At 61.1% G+C, this 13,195-nt stretch overlaps 1 protein-coding gene across 1 annotated transcript; it reads right to left on the reverse strand.

The window, feature by feature from the left end:
- Positions 1-1,358: 1,358 nt before the first annotated feature.
- On the reverse strand, positions 1,359-12,889 carry LOC147525911 (uncharacterized). Its single transcript, XM_086630812.1, has 15 exons — positions 12,713-12,889; positions 12,359-12,481; positions 10,720-11,883; positions 10,491-10,582; positions 10,241-10,343; positions 9,870-10,073; positions 9,489-9,599; positions 9,210-9,284; positions 8,706-8,870; positions 8,427-8,548; positions 8,163-8,228; positions 7,333-7,486; positions 7,091-7,178; positions 6,808-6,957; positions 1,359-1,438 (listed from the first exon to the last, which is right to left on the reverse strand). Exons 1-15 carry the CDS (start codon positions 12,887-12,889, stop codon positions 1,359-1,361), a joined length of 2,874 nt encoding a protein of 957 aa, XP_086486938.1.
- Between the last annotated feature and the right edge of the window lie 306 nt (positions 12,890-13,195).

The following is a 13,195-nucleotide window of genomic DNA, read 5'->3' on the forward strand; positions in this document are numbered from 1 at the left end:
TGTCGGAGTGCAGATCCTTGAAGAGACTGCACGAAGAAAGCCCTGTGTAAATAAGGACTGGAGCTCTAAAGTTAGGCCTCAAGGGCAGGATGCCCTTGAAGTTAAGGATAAGAAAACTATGCTGTATGATAAGGGAGTAGTGTTTGCTCAGAGCAGAGCTTCGCTGGGCGGGTGTCTGTTTGAAATAAGCTGTTAAATATGACAAGCGTATGTATCATCCAATGATGGTGTAGAAAAGGTGTGGTCTCAGGATTATTGGCAAATACTGTCTATATAAGCAATAAGAACTGCGCAATAAACGAGACTTCCTGCAGCTAACTCATATTGAGTCGTCTCAGTGCTTCTCCAAATCCCTTCTCCGCAGCGACCAGGTTCAGGAACGGCACGGCGACCAACCCCTGGCCGCTCGGGCCATCTGCTCACAGACACCGATGTGGTGGGTGGCAAATGGCATTTATTGGTGAGTGGCACAGCGTTATATAGCTTGGGTTTACAACGTCACTTCCATCTGCTTACATCATGAGCTGACCGCTATTGGCTGTCCGGGGCGGGGGTCCTATCTATCCGTACAGCGCGATATCTTCCGACCGCCAAGCCTTAACTGCCTACATTTCCCCCCTCCCTATGCTTAACGAGGTAGTCTAAAAAATCTAAAATCTTTGCTAGAAGGTCCAGAGTTTAAAAATCTAAAGTTTAAAAATATACATCATAGTGTCATAATAACGAACATAAGGCCCATTGGGTAAGTGGTAAATGGGGGTGACTGGGAGCAACGGGGTGTGACTGGGGGTAAAGCTAAATAAGTACATTCTTAAAGTAATTGTTGGTGTTCTACGAACATAATGTTAATTTCTCTAGCCGGCTCTTAACAAACGACACGAGCCTGTTTAACAGGCAGGGTCCGAAGATTAATGCCAGCATGACCGTTGCGATTGGGCCCATCAAGGTAGATATCAGGGTGGTTAGCCATGGTGAATGGCTGAACCATGATTCAAACCACCCTTGTTGGGCTTCCCTGTCTTTTTTTCTTTGAGCTAATCTTTCTCTCAGTTTAGCCATCGAGTCCCTAACCACTCCAGTGTGGTCGGCATAAAAGCAGCATTCCTCTTTCAAGGCAGCACAAAGGCCTCCTTGTTGCATGAATAGGAGGTCTAATCCCTGCCTATTTTGTAAAATGACTTCGGAGAGCGAGGAGAGGGATTTTTCTAAAAAGGTCATAGATTTTTCGATTTTTTGCAAATCTTCATCGATGGCGGCTTGCAGTTGAGACAGGCCTCGTTGCTGGGTCACTAGGGAGGTCACTCCCGTGGCCGTACCGGCTACTCCTAAACCAAGCAGTGTCGCTATCGTTACGGCTGTCAGTACTTCCCTTCTTTGGAGTCTGTTGTCAGCTTCTCCCCAGTAATGGTACATCTCTTCTTCTGGGTGGTATAGAACCCTGGGAACAATCAAAATTTGCACGCAAAAGTCAGCAGAGTCATTAAAAAGTTTAAGGGACACACAAGGGGTTACCCCTGATTGGTGGCAGATCCACATTCCGGATACGGATGGGATTGCCCATCTATAGGTTCTATCAACCGCAACAGTTTTCACACAAACAGCACCATTCTGGTTTGCCAGTGAGGTATTACCAAAACACATGCCTTGGCCTCTGACTCGGTTCAGGGTGATCCCTTTCCGTGGTGTGTTCCACCTACATTGGGTTGGGCTGCTGTCTGATGAGCAGTTAAAGGGAACATCGAGGGCGCCGCCTTCATAGAAGGGGGGATACACATCATACCATAACCAACAAGAGCTCGTGAAATTCATGTTTGATTGATTCAGCGACCGAAAGGTAGCATCCAACACATCAAAAAATGGCTTGTTGGACAAATAGTGGCGATTCACACTTGGTTCGCTTGAGGGAACTATTTGCTTAGTTGGTAGGGGACTGGTTGGAATGGGGGTGGAAATCGGCAAGCTTTCTTTTCTTTGCTGGTTATCGTTTTTGATTACGGCTTTAGGGCCAATCGCTGTGCTGCTCTTTACTTCCTGGTTTTTAATAAAAAATAGTCCCCCCCTATTTGCATGGTATTTCTAGTATCTTGCGCCCCAGGTTTTACCGACAGTCCATCCCCGGTCGTTTTCATTGGTTACATTTAAAACAAGGTATTCACACCACTCTCTACCCTTAGGATTTACCCATACCTCGCGACGGAAGCCCAGCTGCGGTGTGTTTGAACGCCTGATGCAGTTATGAGGCCCCATTTCTACTTTTAAGTACTTGTCTGGTCCTGCCCCTGGCGCCCAGCCTGAGGCTATGGTTTCACATCCCCAGTAGGAACAAGAGTACTGATTAGGGGCATTGCAGTAAGATCTGCCGGGGTTAGAGCTGGGGCACATGTAGTACATCATGTAGTTTAAACAGGGGTCTACGGGGGCTAGATCACAGAGTGTCACCTGAAAGCTAGGGGGCCCTGGGGTAACGATTTTTTGCAATATCTTCTGTTCCTCCCATTGTGCCAACACCCATTCCCATGGTTGATGTTCATACAAGCTGCTAGAAGGCGTTGCACGCCCCAAAAGTAAAATAACACAAAAACATCGCAGCCCCGCCCTGTGGGGGCTGTTTTGCCGTTGTTTGGATGTTGCCAGTGCGGAGCTCCCAGGTGTGGACAGGATGTTTGCCGACTTGTCGTCTTCTCTTGCCACTGGGGCGTCCTTTCCTGCCACTGGGGCATATGGGTTACGGGGGCGTCCGAAGGGGCTTCCAATGATCCGGTCCTGTGGACAAAAACTCACAGTTTTCATTAGCTTTATTCTGGAGGTCCGGTTTAATGGACTTAAGTGGACACCACTTAACTCTGCCATCTTTTCTGACGGCAGCGTACCCTCGCCCTGTCAGAACTAGTTTCCACCCTTGTTCCCATTCTCCCAGTTCATTCCTAATTATGACCAGCGGGCCCTCTTCTAGCGCTCGGGTGGCCTGCGAAATATGTTCATTTGATTGGTGTCAATATGGTGGTAAGGAGTGGGGTGTGCCCATTCAAAATAAATGATTATCTTACTTTAAGATCTCTGTGAAATGCAAAAACATAAACCTGCGAAATTCCTCATGATGCTGCCAACCGCCAGAGTGACACACAGGATGCTCTGGCACTGCAGAACAAAGAGCTCTGTTGACAGTTCATCGTGATGCAAAACGAGATAAAAGGAAATGGTGAAAAGAGTAGAAAAGGATGGAGAGCATAGACGCTGGGAAGCTCTCTTCAGATGGTCACCTTCAGCTTCAGGATTTTTCAGTCATTTAAAGTATCCTGTGACAATACTGTTAATAGCTGCAGCTGCTTTAATATTGCTACTGACACTGCTGTCCATGTGGGTTTGGTGTGTGTATTTTCAGTGCACAAAGTGTTATATCAATCAGGAAACTTATGCAAGTAAAAGAATTTACTTGATTTAATAAAAAGGGGGGGGGCTGACAGAGGGAATATAGAAATAGACAAAATCACATAAGAGGGTATATATTAGTTATTGCTTGCTTTTAAATACTAACAAGTTATTGTTTAAATGTTCAATACTAACTGCTACATTAGCTGCTGTATGAATTACTGCTTGCCTTGATTAAGTTGTGAAGTCCCAGTCCCTGCTGGCTGCCCAGGGAGGAGGCTGGTGAGAGAGATAAGAGAGATGCCAGCAAAGTCGTAACTCATGACCCACACATCTGTAGGGAGGAAGGGAGACAAAAACTAGCCCATGTGGGCAAGATAAGGACTAACAACAACTAACATTTGTCTTCAGACAGTGATAGGTAGGAGACAACCAGATGTTCCCTCAAGGACAGGCCAGGCTGGAACCGGTTTGGCTCTGCAAACGCAGCCAAATCGGGAATTTTAGAGAAGAGGTGAAAAGTGCACAGTGAGGAAGACCTCCGGCCTTCATCCTGAAGACCCCTGCCCAGGACCACCAGCAGGCATGTCGAGGAGGAGCCTGAGGCGGATCCTGAGGCAGGGACTATGGAAATGATTTCCTGGGAGAGACTGACATTGGGGGGGCTGTGAGTGTGTTTGTATAAATACAAGAAAACTGCCACAGCGGGGGGGCGTCTTGGTGGAGCGGAGACTCCCGGCGCACCCAGCGCTGTTTGCTTGCTTTTATTTGCTTAGTAAATTGTAAACTTTAATTGGAGTTCTGTTTGGGACTCACTCATTTATCACAAAAAAGAACTTCTGTAACGATGACTCAACAAAGTGAATGTATAAAATCCTATGGATTTGGATGCTGGGGGTCACGCTTGGACGGAGCTGCCCCCCGTGCCGCCATAACGCGGTGCCTGTTTATCCGCCTTGTGCAGGTGAATTTCCTTCCCGGCTGGTGACAATTCCCCCAAATTTATCTACAATTTACGCCCCCCTCCCCGCGAAAATCTAGGGGGCACCCCGGCCCCCACCGCTTCCCCGCCCCAGCGCTGGGGTGCGCACCCCCAGTATCCCCCCACCCTCGCGGGGCACCCGGAGCCCCCAGCCCCACAGCCGGGGGGCGCCCCGAGACAGCCCCTTCCCGCGGCAGAGCGGCTGCCCAGACCCCAACCCCGCGCCCCCCGGCCGGGGCGGGGCTGCGGCCCGGACACCCCCCTGCAGGGGCACCCCCGGCCGCGCAGCCACCGCCCCGCCCCGCAGCCGAGGGGCCGCCCCTGAAACCCCCCTCAGCGCAGGGACAGGGACAGACACGGACACGGACACGGCCCCGCCGCCCCCCGACACCCCTCCCCGGGAAGGGCGGCCGGTACCCGCCGGGCCGGGCCCGCGCTCACCTGCCGGCAGCTCGGCGCTCCGCTCCCAGCGCTGCCGCCGCTCTCGGCCGCCGCGGCGGAGGGGGGGGGGGGGGGGGCGGAGCGGGACAGCGACAGGGACAGGGACGAGGAGCCCCCCGGCCGGCCGGGCCTGCGGAGGAAGGCGGCGGCCCCCGCACGCCCTCAGCGCCGCCGGCCCGCAGCCCCCGTCACCGCCATCTTGGGGCCGGGCGGGCAGAGCGCCGCCATTGGCTGCTCCGCGCGAGGCGGTGAGGCTCGGCCAATCACGAGCGGGACGAGGGAGGGTCGGACCGAACGGGCGGGGCCTGCCGGGCTGGAGGGGCGGTGTGAGGCGGGAGAGACCATCGCAGGCGGGGAGGGCGGGAGAGACCATCTCGCCCCGGGCGGGGGGAGCGTGGGGCGAACCACCGGCACTGAGGAGCGGGGCGAGGGGCGCGGGAGCAGCGCGGGGCGGCGGTGCCGGCGCGGGCCGGGGGACAGCGGAGACCCTGACCGGGGAGGGCGGGAGGGGTCAGACTGTCCCGGGACGGGGAGAGACCGTTCGCGGGGGGGGGTCACGGACAGGCCCGGCAGCACCGGGGCGGAACCATCGGCGGAGCTTGGGGGGGGCGGTTCAGCCACCCGCGGGGGCGGGGGGCAGAGCCGGGGGCGGGCGGGAAACAGCGCGGGAGCGGGGCCGGCCCCGGGGAACGAGCAGCCGCCGGCACGGCCGCGTCCTGCCCGAGCCGGCGCCTCACGGAGTGCCTCAGTTTCCCGATTGCCGAAGGCAGGAGGGTGGCAGGAGGGCAGCCGGGCGTCCCGCGGGGTGTCTCAGGCGCTGAGGGCATCGGAAAAGGGACCCTGGTACCGTGCTGGGGTAGGTACCCCTGGTATCCCCCCACCCTTGCAGGGGGTCCCCCGGAGCCCCCAGCCCCATAGCCAGGGTGGGTGGGTGGGTGCCCCTGATGCCAAGGGAATTTTTCGCATAATCCTTGGTAAATCTGTTCCAGTTATTTAGCTGCAGCTCTGACTGGTGTGCAGGACATTCACAAGGTCGAGGATGGAACTTCGTACAAAACTCCAGCAAGGACGGAACTTTGTCACAATCGAGGAGGCTCCTACAGCATTTGGCAAGACCAACCCCCCAGCTGCATCCCGAGGTGACTGTCGCCCCAGAATGAGTAGGGGGCACCTGCCCAGACGACCCCCGACCACCACCCGAGACCCCCGCGCACGCCTAGGATGGTTTTGCAACGCCAGCACTGTGCAAGTGTGGGAGATCAGCGGGGCTCAGTGTGATGGATGTGCCCCGCAGGCAAGACAGGCAAATCTCCGTCTGTAAATCCCTGAAGTTTTCTGTTCCATTTCGCACTCGGGTTGGGAACTTCCCCGAGTGCCCGATCCTGCGCCCTGTGGAGAAAGCCATGTCTCCTTCCTGAGCGGAGTCTCTCTGTCTGCGCTTTGGAGTTACATTAAAATGATGCCAAGAGCCCTTCCCCAGCAAGGGGGGAGCTGGGGGGGGATTGTAGTTTTCCAGCCAATCTTGCTTAAACAAAGAAACAGAACAAAAAAACCTACCAAAACAGGTGAAAGGGTTTTTATTAATTTGAAAAGAACAGAGAAAGAAGAAGAAAACTAAACGAGGTTTTCAGCAGCCACTGTCCTGCCTCTCCTCTGTGCCGGGAGGACGTCCTGGTCAGGACGCTGAGTGTGACCTGGACTCTGTCGAGGTGACTGTGCCGGGGGGCGAGGGGCAGGGGTCAGCCCCCCTGCAGCCCCTGGCTGGGGCAGCTCTGCCAGCCCAGGACAGGGCAGGCAGCAGGGGCACCTGCCCGGCCAGAGACACCCAGAAAGGGGGTCCTGGCCCCCACCCTGAACCCCACAGGCTCTTGTCCCACACGAGCCAGGGCTGCCCCCCCACCTTGCTCCAGCTCCAACATGGGCACCGGTTGCCCCCTCTGCCAGTCCTCCCCCCTCCCCACACGCCCATCCCACCCTGCCCGGCTGCAGGCACAGACCCTGGCTCGCCCCCCCACCAGCAGACAGCAGGGTGCCCTCTCCCCCCCAGTGCCCTGACAGGGCTGTACCCAGCTGGACGAGCGCGGGCCTGGCGCTCTGGGGCCTCGTGAGCAGGCGGCCGGTGTCCTGCTGCCTTGGGGATGGCTTGGGCTCGTCCCTCGGGGAGCCTGGCAGGAGAGACCGGAGTGAGCCGGTGGGGACACGACAGGTGGCAAACCTGGCACCCTGCGGGCGCCCTGCCCACCCTGCTGTCCCTTTCACACCCACGACATCCCCCCCGCAAGCCTGCCCCGGCCGTACCCTCTTTGCCCACGAGCGGAGGGAGCTGCCCGTTGCGCCGGCCCCTGTAGATGCGGCCATCCTGGCCCAGCAGCTCCATCTCGTCGTCCTGGGAAGGAGAGAGCGGGCTGGCTGGAACACGGGGCCCAAGCCAGCGTCCCCAGGCAACCCTCCCACACCCAGCTCTCCCTGGGGAAACTGAGGCACAGACCCCCCTCCAGCCTCGGTCATCCCCACCGCATCCCTGCCTTCGGCATTCCTACCTTGTTGGGGAGCACGATCAGGGGCTGGAGTCGGGGGGTGCGGGGTGGGCGGGGCTGGAGAGGTGGGCTGGGCTGCAGGTGCAGGGTGCTCATGGTGTGCTGGCCCCCGCTGCTCCGTGCCACTTTGGGGTACCTGCACTCGCCCGTGGGCTCCCTGTGGGATGGGGCACAGGGGTGCTCAGTTCCTGGCACTGCAGCACCCCAAACCTCACCCGAGGCCAGGGAGGGGGCCAGGGGTGTTCCCCAGTGGGGTACAACCCTCCTGGCTCCCCCCCGACTGCTGCCGGAGACCCCCACCCTTCCAACCATGCCCAGCCTGCTCTTTCGCCCTCACGCCGCTGAGCTGGCCGTGGCCGTGGCAGCTCCCCACGCCTCACGCCAGGGACACGGGGCAGCAGGAGCGGGGCTGTCCCTGCTGCAGTGCCGCGTTTCGGTGACTTGTGTCAGAGCAGGCACCTGAGCGCCCCTGAGCCTGAGGCCAGGCTGAGACCAGACACAACTCATCACATGCAGCTTCAGGGCCCTTGAGATGCAGACCTGGGCCAGACGGGGCAGTGGGTGGGGGCTGTAAAAACCCCGCAGACCCAGGTAGGCACAGCTGGCCCCTGGCCCTGCGCCGCACATCTGCCCTCTCCTGCCCTGCCCAGGCCCTCCCCAGACCCCTCCGCCCCCCCTGGGAACAGCTCTCCCTCGTTGGAGCCGGGCCAGGGCCACCCTGCACCCAAGGGGCCAGGGATGGCTCCCCGTGTCCCCTGCCTGTGGCCGTGCTGCTCTCTCTGCTCCGTTATCCGTCTCCCCCCGTCCCACCAACGCTGTCGGGGGCTACTCACGGGCCAGGCACCAGCATGTCGACGGGCCGGTCACAGGACAGGCAATGGAAATGGGCCGGCAGCTGCCTGGAGCGGGGAGAAAAGGGCTGGGTGACCTCCTGGGGGGGGACACAGCCCTGCCTGCGTGCAGGCAGGCAGCAGGAAGGTGCCAAGCACCCGGCTGGAGCCAGTTGCAGTGGTTGCAGGGGGCAAGCATGGAGGTTTCAGCCTGGTTTATCTCCCCCACCCCAGCAAGGTCCCAACTGCTGTCCCCATCACACTCACTTCTGAAGCCCGGCCGCACCATCAGCCGCTGTCTGCAGCATCTCGTCCTTCAGCTGCTTCGCGGTGCTCTGCCAGAGCTTCTCCAGCTGCTCCCGGAAAGGCCCCAGCTCCAGGCGGTCCAGCTGCGGACGGGTGCGCACCCTCAGCCAGCCACCCCGTGATGGGACGTGGCAGTCCCGGGGGGAGACAGCGGGAAGGGAGCCCCTCGGAGGGACGCTGGCTCAGGCTGCCAGGCTCTCAAGGGGCCAGTTTGTGCAGCGGGGACCAGTCAGCCCTCACCTTGCCGTCCAGCTGCTCGCTGAGCTGGTGCTGCACCTGCTCCCAGCTCTGCTCCTGGCTCTTCGCGTGGCTCACCAGCTCCTCGATCTTCTCATTCAGCCGGTCCATGTTCGCCTCAAACTGGGCGCGACCGACTTTGCTGGCCAGAGTGGTTCTGTCTGCTTTCTAGCAACGGGGAACAGCAGGAGAGCGGTGAGGGAAGGATGGAGGAATGATGGCCAAGGCCAGCTCGCGCCAGGAGGACAGGGAGAAGCAGCCCCGCAGCACCATGGTGCCCCTTGCACAGCTCCATGACCCCACTCACCCCATCGCCCCCGTGGGGTCGGTCCCACCAGCTGAAGGGACCCGAGGGGAGACAGAGGCCCTGGGTAAGGGACCTGCAGCCCATCTGGAAATCCTCCCTCCTCCCCAGCTGGTGCTGCCTCCTACACCCAAGGGACAAGGGGCCTTTGTCACCCTGCCCAGGACCTCCTCAGCTGCCGCCGGGGCCCCTCGAGAACATACCACATCCATCGCTAGCACCAGGTCCTCCTTGTCGGCTTTGTTCTTCTGCAGCCTCTCCAGGGACTGGAACAGAGCCTTCCAACAGAGAAAGCCCCCCATCACACCACGGCAGGGGCACAGCTGCCTCCTGGGCAGCCGAGCACCCCCTGCTTCCCCACCCCACCCAAAAACCTCCGGCAAAGGGACTTGACACCTCTGCGGGCTGTGAGCAGGCTGGTGGTCCCAGCCTGGGCTCTGCCTGGAGGATGCTCTGACCCCACGGGGGTTTCAGCCACCTACCCCGACATCTTTATGCTGCTGCTGGTGGTCGTCAAAGAGTTTCTGGAGCGTGTTATGGTCCCCTTGAACCTGCTCAATGGTGGCCTGGATGCGCTTCAGCAGCTCCTCATCCTGCTTCACAGAGGAAGATGACAAGGTGGTGACAATCAAGGAGGGGTGGCTGCCCCGCAGGGACAGACCCGGCTTACTCGGCCGGTGACCACGGGCTGTCAGTGCCAGCAGGACGTTTGCAGCGAGGCTGTCATTTCCTTCCACGCTGCCAACTTGGACAAGTCAATTTGGGGGTGTCAAGAGGCTCCCCTACATTACGTGGAAGCACAACCAGCCAAGGGGGTCCCAGCAACGCCCTCCTAAGAAGCCCCCATGCCACCATCTTCCTACCTGGCTCCTCCTCGGCAGCTGCTTCACCACCTTGCCCACTGCCTGCCGCGACCCGAGGGACTCCACCCGCTCCTCCAGCTTCTCGCAGCGCTGCAGGAGCTGCCCCAGCTGCACGCTGGTGTCCCTGCTGCAGACGTGGCACGCTGCCTGCGCCTCCGCCTGCTCCTGCCCTGCACTCTCCACCTTTGCCCTCAGCTCGTCCAGCTGCAGGAAGGCGACAAGGAACCCGCTCTGAGATGGGATGGACGTGGCCAGCAAGCCCGGCTGCCCAGGAGGCTCCATGGCTCCAGCCAGGGGATGCACCCGGGACTCCCACCAGGACCACCTTGCCGGGCCGGCAGGCGGAGGGAGCGCTCCTGCTCCGGCCTCACCTGCTCCCGCAGCTGCTCGGCTGTCTCGGACGCACGCTCCAGCGCAGCCTTGCTCCTCTCCTGCTGCTCTCGCAGCTCCTGCTTTATCTCTGCCAGCACGGACCTGGCCAGGGAGAGAGGTGCCCAGGCAGGCTTAGCCTCTGCAGGGCCACTTGGCCAATGTGTCCCTTGCCCCCAAAGGAACATACTCCCGGCCCTCCGGGCTCCCTTGCAGCCTGGGGGCATAGGAAACCCTCTCCCGGCCTTTTACCCCTCTTGCAGGTTGATCCGGGCGCTGCCATCCGCTTGCCCATCGGCTCCAGCCACCTGCAACTTGTCAAGGGCATCCTCCAGCTGCCTGATCTGGGAACAGCAGTGATGGCAGAGTCAGGGCACAGTCCCCCATGTCATCCCAGCATGAGGGCACTTTGCCTGCCCCCTCCCTGCCCAACCTCCCCCTGCCATCCCCGCAGCCCCCTCGGGGACTGCTGCCAGCTTACCTTCTCCTTCTGGCCCTGAAGGTCACTGGCCAGGCCCTGCAGGTCGGACACCTGGCCCTGCAGGTCAGACATCTGGCCCTGCATGTTGATCACCTGGCCACGCAGGTAGGACTCCTGGCCCCACAGGTTGGACGCCTGGCCCTGCTGGTCACACGCCTGGCCCCGCAGGTCGGATGCCTGGCCCTGCACAGAGGACACCTGGCCCCGAAGGTCGGACGCCTGGCCCCGCAGAGAGGACACCTGGCCCCGCAGGTCAGAGGCCTGGCCCCTCTGGTCAGATGCCTGGCCCTGCTGGTCGCACGCCTGGCCCTGCAGAGAGGACGCCTGGCCCCGCAGGTCGGACATCTGGCGCCGCAGGTCGGACACCTGGCCCTGCAGGTTGGACACCTCGCCCCGCAGGTCAGACTCCTGGCCCCACTGGTCGGACACCTGGCCCTGCCGCTCGGAAGCCTGGCCCTGCAGGTCGAACGCCAGGCCCTGCAGAGAGGACACCTGGCCCCGCAGGTCAGACACCTGGCCCTGCAGTTCGGACACCTGGCCCCGCAGTTCGGACACCTGGCCCTGCGGGGAGGATGCCCGGCCCCGCAGTTCAGACACCTGGCCCTGCAGGTCGGATGTCTGGCCCTGCAGGTCGGACGCCTGGCCCTGCTGGTCGGACACCTGGTCCTGCTGGCCAGATGCGAACGCCTGGCCCTGCAGAGAGGACGCCTGGCCCTGCAGGTCGGATGTCTGGCCCTGCAGGTCGGACACCTCGCCCCGCAGCTCGGACGCCTGGCCCTGCAGAGAGGACACCTGGCCCTGCAGGTTGGACATCTGGCCCTGCAGGTCGGACACCTCGCCCCGCAGGTCGGACGCCTGGCCCTGCAGAGAGGACACCTGGCCCTGCAGGTTGGACACCTGGCCCTGCACAGAGGACGCCTGGTCCTGCAGGGAGGACACCTGGCCCTGCACAGAGGACGCCTGGTCCTGCAGGGAGGACACCCGGCCCCGCAGGTCAGACACCTGGCCCTGCAGTTCAGCCAGGGTGCTGGTGATGCTCTCTTGGTCTGCTGCCTCCAGACCCAGTGCAGGATGCGGGCGTGCTCGCAGCTGTACCACGTCACTGTCTGACATCACCTGGTCACAGTGCGCTGGCAGCTGGCCAGTAGTGTCCTGGAGTTTCCTCTGGAAAAGGGCGAGGGCAGAGACGGCAGTCAGGACGTGGGAGTGGTTTTGAAAAGGAGCATCCACCAGTTCACTTGGGCACAAGACAGAAGGACACTGGGCTGGGCTGTGCCTGGGGTTGGATTGCACAGGTACGTCCTTATCTCCCCTCCTTCCCAGCACCCCTCTTCCTTTTCTTGTGCTGTCGAGTTCCAAAGTGCCCGAGCATCACTTTGGTTGACGCACATAGTTCTCCCTAGCCTGACCTGCAGGCTGCAGGACCTGATTCTGCCCTCCCCGCAGCAGTGTGGCAGGCCGAGGGTGGGGGGCTCCAGGCGGGGTGGGATGAGCTCCCCTGCTTCCTCCTTTGGGGCCCTTCCCGCTGGGTGACACCACTGGCTGAGGAGTAGGAGCCGGGGCAGCAGGGCGATGGGGAGAGGGACAGGGAGGGGGGCAAGGGCTCAGCTCCCTCCCGGGGGCACCGGCCACAGCTCACCCAGCCAAGGGCCTCCTGGATCTTGGAGATGTCCGCTGCCATGCGGGACTGCGCTGCCAGCAGCTGCTGGTAGAGAGTCGTGTCCTGGGAGAGGGGGGTGGAGGGACCTTGACCCTGTGGGCTCTGCACAAGGGGCAGCACAGGCCCTGGGGGAGGGGGCGTCTGGCAGGGAGCACCCGGGGGACGGGAAAGAAGCTCTACCTTGGAGACTTCGCTCTTGCAGGCTGTGTCAGTCTCCATCGCCTCCACTTCTGCGGCCACAGAGGCGACCTGGGGGCTGCTGGGAGAATCCTGCAGCAGCTCCTTCCCGAGCTGCTTTCCCAGCTCCCAGGGCTGCTGCCCCCTGCCCTGGGCCTGGGCCTGGGCCCTGTCCCCCTTCTCCTCCAGGCTGGGGGGTGCCTTGGGGGGCTGGGCCTCCAGGAGGGCCTCCAGGAGGGCCTCCAGCAGCCTGTGCAGTGCCCTGTAGTTTACATTGATGCTGGGCAACTGGATGGCCGCGTCCAGCAGCTGGAACAGGCTGGGAGAGGCCATGGCGGCTTCAATGCTCGAGCAGCCGGAGCCTTCCCGAGGGGGTGAAGCCCTTCTGCTGGGGGACTCCTCCTCCTCCTCCGGCTCCTCGTCTACTTCTTCTCCTTCCTCCTCTTCCTCCTACTCGTCCTCCTCCTGCCGCGGCTCAGCGCAGACTGACCAACCCGCCGCGGCGCCCTGAGGCAGGTGCCCGCCCCGCGCCCCGAGCCCGCCCCCGCCCTCGCCGCCCATTGGCCGAGCCCGCTGCCCGCGGCTCCCTGGATACGGCGGGGACAATGCCCGTCTCGCGTTGCCGGGCAACGCCCCGCC

The sequence above is a fragment of the Tauraco erythrolophus genome, unplaced genomic scaffold (assembly GCF_009769465.1).
Source record: "Tauraco erythrolophus isolate bTauEry1 unplaced genomic scaffold, bTauEry1.pri scaffold_50_arrow_ctg1, whole genome shotgun sequence".
Taxonomy (NCBI): Eukaryota; Metazoa; Chordata; class Aves; order Musophagiformes; family Musophagidae; genus Tauraco; species Tauraco erythrolophus.

What these genes read in the sequence shown, in the direction of transcription:
- LOC147525911 (XM_086630812.1), bottom strand. Translation starts at nt 12,889, where the DNA reads ATGGCCTCTCCCAGCCTGTTCCAGCTGCTGGACGCGGCCATCCAGTTG. An exon ending in TGGTGCTAGCGATGGATGTG is followed by an intron (nt 8,871 to 9,209) that starts GTATGTTCTCGA and finishes CCCCGTTGCTAG; the next exon opens with AAAGCAGACAGAACCACTCT. An exon ending in GGTGCGGCCGGGCTTCAGAA is followed by an intron (nt 8,229 to 8,426) that starts GTGAGTGTGATG and finishes TCCCCGCTCCAG; the next exon opens with GCAGCTGCCGGCCCATTTCC.